The sequence below is a fragment of the Pagrus major genome, chromosome 23 (genome assembly GCF_040436345.1).
Source record: "Pagrus major chromosome 23, Pma_NU_1.0".
Lineage (NCBI taxonomy): Eukaryota > Metazoa > Chordata > Actinopteri > Spariformes > Sparidae > Pagrus > Pagrus major.
The window spans coordinates 2617830-2629819 of NC_133237.1; the positions used below are offsets into that span (position 1 = coordinate 2617830).

The 11990-nt window shown below is 39.7% G+C and overlaps 1 protein-coding gene across 2 annotated transcripts; it reads right to left on the bottom strand.

Moving 5' to 3' along the window:
• Window positions 1-1182: 1182 nt before the first annotated feature.
• Window positions 1183-10684, bottom strand: LOC141018891 (proline-rich protein 15-like protein A). Of its 2 annotated transcripts, XM_073493632.1 has the most exons (3): window positions 10471-10684; window positions 10185-10315; window positions 1183-4677 (listed from the first exon to the last, which is right to left on the bottom strand). In XM_073493632.1, exon 3 carries the CDS (start codon window positions 4646-4648, stop codon window positions 4286-4288), a length of 363 nt encoding a protein of 120 aa, XP_073349733.1. In that variant the 5' UTR covers window positions 4649-4677; window positions 10185-10315; window positions 10471-10684; the 3' UTR covers window positions 1183-4285. The 2 variants fall into 2 exon arrangements, with proteins under 2 accessions (XP_073349733.1, XP_073349732.1); XM_073493631.1 differs by having other exon boundaries at window positions 10185-10684.
• Window positions 10685-11990: the final 1306 nt, after the last annotated feature.

Genomic DNA, 11990 nt, shown 5'->3' on the forward strand with positions numbered 1-11990 from the left:
AGCTGGAAGCACCCCTATTAGCTGGAAAACACAATGGGTCCACATCAAATAGTCTAACATGGTCCAAGTTTAAATTTGATAATAATATCACTGAAAATAAACACTTTTTTCTGAGGAAATATTCAGGCAACCCGCCCCCCCCCCCCCCCCCCCCCCCCCCCGCCATATTGTGACCTCTAAATGCCCCAGGAGCAAAAACTCATTATTGTTCTTTATTTTCTTATTCAGACTAACTTTGTGCATAACAACTTGTTTTATTTGCCACTTGTACACTGGTCTGTACTGCCCTCTAGTGGAATTTCTTAGTACAAGATTGTGAAAACAAATAAGCATAATTTATTTTATATGGTTTTATATATGTGTGACATACGTAAGCCCTGAGGGGCAAGTGAGAAATTCTTTTGTTTTTGTAGTGCTCCATTTTCTTGTCCCTCAGGGCTTCGGTAGTGACAAATCTCCAGGTACCATGTATGCAAACATAATGTTGGGCAGAGGCCCCGCTCCAGAGATAAAGGTTGCAGGTTAGAACTGGGATTCAGACCCACACCTCCAGAGGAGCCTGCAACCTGAAGTCAGCTCCTTAGACTACTAGACTGTTTCTGATTCAATCCAACAATTTAAAAGACTAAGAATTCTGATGTGATAGCAGAGTGACTGAAATGTTACTGCTTTTAAAACAAGATGGAATTTGTCATGGGATTCAATTCTTTGTTGATCTTGAGAGTTTATCACTGAAGTTTTCAACACTAACATACTGATAGATTATAGTTAATGTCCACTAAGTATAACAATGGTTTCACTTTGCTTCAAAGCTACGTTTCAGTGAAAGTGAAACCTCTCATTTTCAGATTTCTGAGTAATGTTGTTCTGTGCCTTCAGTAAACTGTTTAAGATGAAATGTTATTATATAATTAATTTTAGTATCTGGCACTTGAGCTCTGTATTCATCCAACCACCAGAGGGCATCATGTCACCAAACGGTACCACATGTTTTGAAGGCAGGTGTTGGGATCTCGATGGGGTTTTTAGATGGAGTGAAGACGCCCCCTTGTGGTTTGAACTGACCACATCACCTCTGTGCAGATAAAATAGTTATAAACAGTTAATAAATACTATTAATTCTCACTGATAACTGTTACACTCTGCACAGATTTAAGTCTAAAAGATGATTGCAACAAATAATTATAGTCAGACATGATTTATTCATACAAAAAATATTCTAAAACATAGAAATGTACAGCAGGATTGACATGTCAAGCTGAAATGATGAAAGCAACTGTGGGAGCTCTTTAGCATTGTAGAATGATATCAACATTTATTCATTAATTTCAAAACACAGTAGTGTTAAAGTGACAGATCTATTGATTGGGTGATGAGTGCGATCCAGGTGTTGAAAGAGAGACTGACATCTATGAAGAAAACAAGCCTTGGAGCTGCACTTTAACACAAAAACAGCAGAGCAGTGTTTGAAGGAACAGTGTGAATGTGTTGAATGTGAGGTTTCTTAGAAAAATGCTGCCATCTACTGGGTTTAACTGTTAACAACATGTGCACGCTGGCTGTTAAATATGGTTATATTTTAGGCATGTCATGTGTTTGCCTTCTACTGCAAATCCATGCAGTATAGAGGGTGTGTAGATATACGTACATATTACTACATTCCTGCTGATATGTTAATTTGAGCCAAACTAGGCTCCATAGAAGTAGGCATTGTTAAAACTCACTGACCTGATTAACGAAAGGTAAACCATTCCAGCGTATATGTCAGAGTGACAGGGTGTCACTCTACTTATTTTGAAAGGTATGGCAAAGTGAAATATCAATATTCAACCCAGACAAAGTTTTTTAGATGTAAAAGATAAAAAATGTTGTTGAAAATGTTTTAAAAAACATTTTTTTAAGACCTATAACTGCATGAGACATGGTTGGATAAAAATGCTATGTGATCTTGGTGTAAAAATGAGCTGCTAGGCACCTATTAACCCCTCTTTCCTCTTGCTCATCGTACAGTATGTACAGTTTTTCTATGCAACAATACTACCTTGCTCCAGGATTGCTGTGTGGCAGTTTGACTAAAGCCTAGTTAATTTAGAAACATGCAAAAAAACAAAAAACAAAACAAATAATGAAGGTCTTAAAACTATATTTTGACACAGGGACCCTCTTCAAGACATCAAGATCAGATAATAAAGGACCCTCCAGTCGATGTTGAGCTGTAGTGTTACAGCTAAATACATTTTCGGCTGAATTACCACAAAATAGCTGACACGCACTAAGCCTGGAGCTTTCACTGGGGAGCTTGAAGTCAGAGTTTCGGATCAGTTACTTAATAATCCAGCCTTGCTTTCAGATCAGCTAATGTCTTAGATGCAGTCAGCGTCTCTTTGTTCAGGTCCAGTCATAAAGAGATATTTATCTGGGTGCCTTCACAAAACAATGGGTCCCAGAAGCGTGGTAACATAGTGACTACTTGTAGGCAAACTACTGCTAGCCAGCTAACTGCTGACACAGTAGGTACCCAGAATACACTAGCACTAGTGAGTCACTAGCCTGTCTCCTCTAGTGGCCTCTAGTTATTAAGGCAACAAAGGACGAAGTAAGGAGACGTAGTATAAAGAGCAACAAGTCTGCATAGGGAGGAGGTCAGGGAGGGAGGGAGGGAGGGAGGGATGGATGGGTCGAACAAGCACAGGACTTTCACTCAGGAGACCACTGTTTGGGGTCTGTGAGAAAGTGCTGTTAATGGTGACCTTTTAACGTAAGCTAGGTATGTTACGTCATACATTCATAACTAAAGTTGGATAAGTAACGGGTATTTTAAGCCAAACCACAATGTTTTCCTAAACCTAACCAAGTAGTTTTAGTGCCTAAACCTAACCAAACTGAGCATGCAACGAGTGTTTGATATGGCAGTCGCATGTTGGCTGCAACAGTCATGTTGTGTTGGGAACCATAATATACAGTATATCTCATTTTGGGACCAGGGTCGTTCTCTCCCTGCTGACATTGTGTGCAGGAGAATGAACATACCACTTACCAAATCTGTCTACTTACCAAAGAAAGAGTTTTAATGAATATGACAAAAAGCTCTCCTGCATAACAAACTTGTTAATGGCTAGCTAGCTTGACTTCACACAGTTTATCCAAATATCATGTTTGTACCATTTCCTGTCTCTTAACTTTCCACTGCATTGGAGTATGAGGAGAATTTCAGTGGTAGATATCTCAAAATCTCAGCAAAAGGACAATATATCACGAGGGGTTAGTGAAAGAATATCTTCCAGTGTGATGATCTGACCTTTTAAGAAATAAATCTAGGACCAGGTGCTCAAATTTAGTCATTTGAGGGAGTGTTTCTAGCTGGTAATGTGCTCATTCAAAAATGATTTAATGACACACAGAAAAATGACTTTCCTTCACATGGAATTCATCACAGAGACAAAATACATTGACAAGAAACACATTATCGCACATTTACCACACATATGAATCGACCAATCTGATTGGTGTAAGGTAACAAAATATATACCTGAATCTTTCTTTCAATTTCAAATCTAGAGTCAAGAGAGGTTACCTGCAACCGTTGTGATTATCTTCACACATTTTCGCAGTATCATGTTGTTGTCTTCAGTGTGACTTTTTCAAAATAATAAAACTTTTTTGGATCCTGACCCTCAGTTTGAGTGTACATCACTGCCACAGTGTCACATGAGACCCAAAGGTCCAGTCAGAGTGGCTTTCCTCCACACTGGTTGGTATACTATTTAGATCATCCACTCAGTAACGGAAAGGTCACTGGTTTGATCCCAGTGCATCTGGACAATAGTTTGGAGTAGTTGTTGAAGATCTCGTTGAAGAGGATGGGACAACCCGTGTTGTCATATTTACAGAAGGCTGATGAAGCAGCAAACACCACAGCTGAAACTAGATCTCCAAGATGCAGTTCCTCTAGTGGCCACTGGATGCTTCTTGTAATTGAACTGAATGGGAAAAACCTCAAACTACTCTATAAAATATAAACTAGTCATTTTTTCCAAAGGTCTGATGAGTGTCTCAGTGGTAATTATGAACAACATCCTGCAAAGAAGATATTAAGGCTCTGGGCTTTCACATATTTGGATATTAGGGCTCCAACAGCTAACAATGAAGGCAGACCCAACCCAAACACCAAATTTTATACTCTCCCGATATATGGATCTGTGATTGAATCTTTATCTGTTTGTGTATCTACTGTACATATTTAGGTGTATTCATTTCAATTCATTTTTAATATTTGTGTGTCCTGTCACTTTCCAGCCCTCTGGTTCTCATCCCTTGTGGGGTCACCTCCTGGAAACATCTCAGGGTTCTCCGCCAGAGTTGCTCGCACTTTCTTCTTCTCCTTAAACCTCCCAGAGTGAGACACCTTTACGTGGCGCCCCTTACTGGCTGTTGTTTTATCTACGATCCTCTCCAGCCGGGCGTCCAGCTGAGAGTTGTGCACCATGTCCTCTGGGTGGGCGGCAGCTCCAGTTGCTGCGCCGGACCCGTGCTGGCTAGTGGTGGCGTTGGAAACAAACTCTGCAGGGATTTCATACAGAACCTTGGGTTGGGATTTCTTTCTCCTCAAGAAAGTCAGCTTCCACCAGCCTTGAGACGGCTCTGCCATGATGGATGATTGGTGGGATGGATGAAGAGCTGAGGAGATGGTTTGAGAAAAATTGGAAGATTGTTAAACTGTTGGGATTAAAAAAAAAGAATCATCTGCACACCAACACTGTCTGTATGTACAGTAGGTGCACCTGTGTGTGTGTGTGTGTCTTAGCACCTATCCATTCACCCATGACATTGTTAATTTTTCAGTGTAATTCAATAGTCTCCATATGCTGTGGATGCACACATGGTCAGGTTACTGTGTGTGTGTGTGTGTGTGTCAGTCATCAGAGTGCATTTGTGTGTGTTGAGGGACAGAGAGAACATACAGAAGGTCAGATGGATATATATGAGTGTTAGTGAGCTCATATTTTACAGAGCTGACCTTTTATGACTGTTAATTCAGCTTCTGAGAGGTGATAGAAACAGACATGTTATCATCTAATACTGTCATCCTGAGGGATAACAATGAATGCACAGCAACAGCAGATTCCACTGTACGGCCACATATATCAGGACACCTGACACTGCAGCTATATGTGATAGCGTATCATATAATGGCGACATCATGTTTATTAATGTGCTGCTAGAACATCTGCTCTGCTAGTTCCAGTCTTTCCACCAGTTGAACCTGGTTGCAGGGATTTGCTCCCATTCAGACACAAGAGCATCAGTGAGGTCAAACACTGATGTCTGGCTGACTGACAGTGTTTCAGTTCATCCCAATCGTGTTGGATGGGGTTGAGGATGGGGTTAAGGTCAGGGCTATGGGCAAGTTCTTCCACACAAAACTGGGAAAACCTTGACATTAAGGAGTTGGATTTGTACATGGAATCAGGAACGGGACAAATGCAAACTGTTGACACAAAGTTTGAAGAAAAGTTTTGTCTAAAATTCAGTGAATCTCTTCTGCCTCCAAAAATACACTGACAACCCAATAGTCAACATATTTTAAAAAATGGGGTACTTAGATAAAATGTTTGCCATTGCTCTAACTCTACAGCGTCTTAGAGCAATGGCTACTCCAATAAGATGAGAAAGTGAGCATGTTCACATGAATTGACAATGCAAGGCAGTGCAGGGTGTTAGCATGGGAACCATGCTGAGATATTATGATTTTGCCTGGTAACAAATAGTTATAGAATATTAATTTCATAAATTCATAACTTGTCATTTTTATAGTTTGGTTTTAAACAAATGAGCTATAACAAGCACATTTTTGAGCTTTGGTTGTGCTGGACGCTGGACTTTCATATCGGTCTGTTTGTTGCTCTGTCCACCACTTTAGTCAAGACTGAATTATTACAACGACTTTGACACTTCCTGTGGCACCACCAGCAGGTCAAAGCATTTATTTATTTGAAGTATCTCAACACCCATGAGATGGATAATGACCTCCACTTTGTGTTTTGTGCAAATGTTAGCATGCTAACACCATTAACTAAGATGGTTAACATGGGAAACATTATACCTGCTATCAGCATTGGACATGTTGACATTGTAACTGTGAGTATGTTAGCATACTGATGTTAGCATTTAGCTCAAGGCACCACCTGGTCTAAATGCAGCCTCATACCTGTACAACTGCTAGCGTGGCTTTAGACTGTTTGTTGTGTGTAACTTTTGTCAGAACTACACAAAAAAAAAACATAGACAAAAACTATCCAAAATGATGCATTGGGATGTGATACTGTATACTTTATAGGACACCACACCATGTGTATTTAGGTCCCTGACATGTTTACTACTAGGCTTCTGACATCATAAGCAACCAACAACAAGAAAATTAAGAGTCAAAATGGCGGAAATGATCCACCAGCAGTGAGATATGACCTCTGTTAGATCATGTTGCACTTTGGTTAACTGTTTGGGATTTAAAAGGTAACTATCCCAGCTGGCATGCAAACTGACGGCAGGTCAGCTCCTGATTGCCTTGTGGCCCCAGGGCAAGTTTTTATGGCAGCTGAGCAAACAGAAACTAAACCACATTGTTTTTATTGTTTCTTTTCTTCTCTCTCTTTCACTCTCACCCTCCCTCTTTAGCTATTTCATGAAGATGTGATACGCTCAGATAACTGATTATTGTTTGGCTCCCTTTGTCCCTTTTCATGTAGATTCTATACAACTTTGATGTGACGGCGAGTATCGACTTCCTAGATGCTGTGTTTGACTGCCTCTCGGTGGGAGGGAGTGTGGGGGAGCAGCCATTTCGCTGCCTGTGGTGCAGAACACATTCCAAATGGCACACTGAAGAGCATTTTGAATATACACATTTTTAAGATTCAATGTACCTTTTATGGTGTAATGTGGGCTTTGTGCACCCGCAGAGTCATGAGGCTATAAAGTGTCAGGATGGCAGAATACTCCCATGTCGTTTTTTCATGTTGTGACTGTGAATCTCTCATGAGTAGTCAACTTCAACAACATTTTATCATTTAACATTACATTAGTCTTCAGCATGGCCAAAGTAGACAGTCGGACCTGACTGCACCATTTTCTGTGCAGCAGGCTGACATCTCTGTGGGACTGAAATATTGTACAGACAGTGATGGTCCTCAGAGGATCAAACCTACTGATGTTGGTGACCTTCTGAATTCTCAGGCACCACCTTCTGGTCAACTTTCACTTTGTCTGATACTTTGTTTATTGCTTTGGCAAAAAACCTACACAGCTAATAGCTACAATTCCCATGAGCCTCAGCTTTACTTTGTGTTTTGTGCTATTTGCTCATTTAATGTTAGCATGCTAACATGCTAAACTATGGTGTAGAACTTGGTAATAATGATACCTGTTGAAAATCAGCATGTTGACATCGTCCCTGTGAGCATATTCTAAGTTCAAAATACAGCCTCAAAGAGCTGCTAGCATGCTGTAGACTCATGTCAATATGTTGCTAACTCAGATCTACTTTAAATGTCACTTATTGGTCTGTTTACTGTCTGAGATATTCTGAAAGTTAAAGTTAAAGTTAAATAAAAAATAAAACACTAGCTTGGCATTACAGGATGTTCTCTGAAAAGAGCTAAAAGAGCCAGATGGTTAAATCAGGAAACACAGCGGATTTAATGACCTGGAGCTTTTATCATACTAATATTGCATAAATGTAAACATTTTGAGTGAAATTCAGTGGATTATAATTATAATCGTTTCATTGTAGCATTCGGAAAGTGTGAAAACTGAGGCAGTTGTACTTTAAAGGAACAGTTCACCCAAAAAATGAAGTCATTATCTCCTCCCTCCATGCTGATGGAGAGTTAGGTGAAGGTTCGTGGTCCACAAAACCTTTCTAGAGCTTCACAGCAAAACAGCGTAGCAGCATTCTCCTAATCAACTGAAGTAGCTGGAGACTTGTTGGTCTGGGTGTAGTCACTTTGTCACCAACCACCATGTTTACTGTGTGTGTGTGTGTGTGTGTGTGTACGAGAGAGAGAGAGAGAGAGAGAGAGATCAAACATGGGAGGGAGTGTTCAAAGGTTGTTAGGCTGGCAGGCAGGAGAATACTGGACCAAACGTGTTGCACCTACTGAATTATTATAACATAGGCCAACTGTGTCCACTCATGTTTGACATTCAGTGTGATGTGCAACAGCAGTAAACATGAGAACGGACATGCATGGTGAGGATCAGAGCTATTAACCCTAACCCACCCTCCAGCAAATCCCTGCCATCCATGAAAACCAAACATATTACAATCACAGCCAGCTGCTTGAATACATGCTTTTTATTCAGTGATGAAACACTGTCCTTTCTCCTGCCACTTGCTCTGTGGTACTGCGACAAGATTATAACCTTTAGGATTTGCCACTTGGAAAGCCTGCCATAAAATAATTTGCATATGCAATTTCAACACTGATAAAATGAAACATTTGCCTTTAGAGAAAAGTTAATGCCCCAATCTTATAAGACTAAACCTGTGAAGTCCTGCTAATGCACTGTGGAGGGCGCTGCAGTAAGAAAGTGTTGGACAGTATAAAGCAGAAACTTGTTTTTATCAGCGCTCAGATACACAATCACTGTTGCTATGTGAGTACAGGCGTAGTCCCAGCAGAAAGTGGCACACTTAAATTTATCTGTAAGAAATATTTGGCTCTATAACTTGGTGACGTAGTGAATACTACCTGCGTAAGCTGATGGTCTACTGTAGCCGGTAAGTTAACAGCTTGCACCCAGTCAGTCTTAACAGCTTCTTTCTATTCCCTGTATGTGGCTGTTTATTGTACGTCATTTCACTCAATAAAACCTTTTTATTCAAGAGAGAAAAAAGTTCTTGCTAACTGACTGTTAGTAAGCTGTTTACTGATTTTAATTCATGAATATCAGCACATATCAGACAACATACAGTATATGTCGATGCTGTTATATCTGTGATCGACCAATATCAGCTGATAATATTGGCCAACCGGTATATCAGTCAGGCTCTACAAAAATGGAAGCAAATACACTTTACCGTTTCAAGTGAAACTTCTAATAGTGATACTGATTTAGCTGCTTTCCCTGTCTTAAATGTGTGATTATGATCATATTAAAGGTCATGACTATCAATAGAAGAAGAAGAAGAAAATCCCAATGAATTTTTCAGACAGAATGATGATACTGGACTGAAATATATCCAGCAAATGTAATGTAATGTGATCGATATTTTGCCTAGTATGAAAATGACTGAAGGACTGATTAACCATCAACCCAGGACTCCTGTTGTAAGTGGCCCAAAAGCCAGTTTTTACTGAGTTGCAATTGGCTGGTTTGTGTTACAAGGCAATGTGGGAAATTATCAAAAGTTAAGGAAACAATTTCATAGTAATTCATAAAAATCCCATCAAATAAACATAACTAGTTTATAATAATTGTAATTAGTAACTTGTTATATTCTGTGTTTCATCCGTTCCTGTTTAATCATCCATGCCCTCAGGGAGGCCAGAGACAATGGTGATTCTTTCAGCTGTGATCTGGGAGACAATGGATGTGGCTGCTAATCAGAAACTAAGCAAGCACGCAACCTGAAGTGATAGTAAATATTGGCCTGAGTGAGGCAGTAGAACAAAAAGAACTCAGACCATTACGGGCCACTGCATCAACAACATAGGATCAAAAAGCTGACCACAGAAGAAACTCATCAGTCAGGGCACCAGAGAGCTCACCTGTTTTATTCTCTAGAGTACATGCCCGGCTGCCATTCGCTGTCCCAAATACCATTATTATCATTTTAAATCAAGGATTGTAGGAAAAAACTGAAGTATAATAAATGACTTTGTAACTGTTCATGCCTCAGATTGATTTAAAAAACGTCTAATCTTATTTTTTTGTAAAATCTTAGGTTAATTAAGTTCTTTATTTTTTAACCTACTGAAATCAACTAAAAAGTTGAGGGGAAAAATGGTAATTTGGTGGAACACACACACACACACACACGCACACACAATGCATTAATCTCAGCCTTGTGAGTGCGTGTGTGTAAAATGACAATGCTCAAGTACAAGCGTTGACATGTAAATATTATATTTAAGAGCAGTACTCAAGTATAGTAAATGATCTTTAAAATGCTATAAACTCACCTGTTTGAAACAGATGTTGTCTCTTTCCAGCTGTGGTTGACTTCAGTGGGTTTCAGGATCAGTTTCAAGCCAACTTGAGCAATAAAAGTGCATTCAACTTTCTTGTCGTCTCGTTGACCTCTGTTATACCTCTGTCAGAGACGGGAAATGTGTTTACATGCTAAAGTAGCACATGGAGAGGTCTCTGCTTACCTGGGGCTGGTTAATAATATGCTGTCGGAGCAAAGTGACTGGAGAACGGAAAAGTCAAAGTCAGAGGTTCAAATTCAGAGACTGAAAGTCTCACCTGACAGTTTTTATTCCCTGTGTCTTCACAGAGAAGAGTCCATAATCCATTGTCTTCATCCAAAACAAGACTGAAACCAGACGTGAAGTGAAGTTACATCTGGTACTTTTACAGGTGCAAAAATATGAAACTGTATGGTTTGTCGTTCATTGTGGTACATCCTCACAACTCCACATTTCCTCCTTTTGTCCTCTCCACATCCACTCCTCTGTCTGTCTTCCACTAGGTGCTGAGTTACAGGTGCTGTGTTTGACCCCTCCCACTGACAACAAACACACACACACACACACACACACACACACACACACACACACACACACACACGCAGCTGTGTGGCTGCAAGTTGCAATTGGTATTTGGACAGATTATAATCCGAAGCTATTAATATATATATGTGTGTGTATATATATATATACATATATATATATGTATATATATTAATATATTAATAGTCATTGCTAACAAGCTAACATGAGTGCTAACATGCACTCTAATAACTTTTTTTTTAAGATTATCAGTAAATGAAGCATTTTGATGATTTCAGCAGTCATGTCAATACATTAACTAGGTTATCTTACTTATTACGTTAATGACATCAGAGCAAGCATAACAGAGCAGATTATTTTATCAGTCTCTCTACTCTTGACATGTTTGCACCTTAAGTTTGATTTATTACTGTGCTTTGATCCGACACAACAGACGTCACACTGTGCACCATATGCAAAGGCTCAATTTGCTGCAGGAAGTTTTGTTTTCATGCTGACTCAGCCAAAGTTACCTGTTACTATTGAACTGTTGGTGAATGACCTCTTAAAGTGGCTGGCATCTGGTTGTGAATGTGTTCAGGGTGGTTTGTAGAGGTGTCATTTGCCAAGGTGCTGGCATTGTTAGCAGACACTCAGACTGAAAACAGTCCTGCGTTAAAGCATGCAGGGGCTGTGTTGGTGGAGGCACGTTGCTTCAGATACTGGCTAGATAATCTGGTCCAGGAAGTGCAGTTGGAGCAACAGATGAATGCATTTAAAGGCTTGTCAAACGCCTAAACACTGCACAATGATTGTATTGCTTACAGACAATCCCAACCTAAACAACAGAAGTTGTGCACCTTATTAATTCCTTGAAGGCAGCGCATGTACTATGTGTGGCCTGGCTTCTCCTTAGAAGTTATTTCTCTTTATATATATCTTAAAGCAGTTTTGCTACACTATCTGTTTAGATGCTAAACTGCATTTTGTTGGACTGGTACTAAGTGTGTGCAATGACAATAAAGTTGAATCGTAAAGCAGCATTCGTGTACAAAGTAGTCCACTAGGAATGTGTGCTTGCACCAATGTGATTGACTTTGCCAGATGACCCTGGGTTGTTTTGCCAGAGCATCTTTATAGACTGTTAGAAAACAAGAAACTTTTGATTGGTTATGAAACAGCTTCATTCATATAATTTATTTCAGATCCCTCTACATGGCTATTTCTGTTTAGTTATTATAGTTATGATAAATGCCTGTGTGATTCCAACTTATC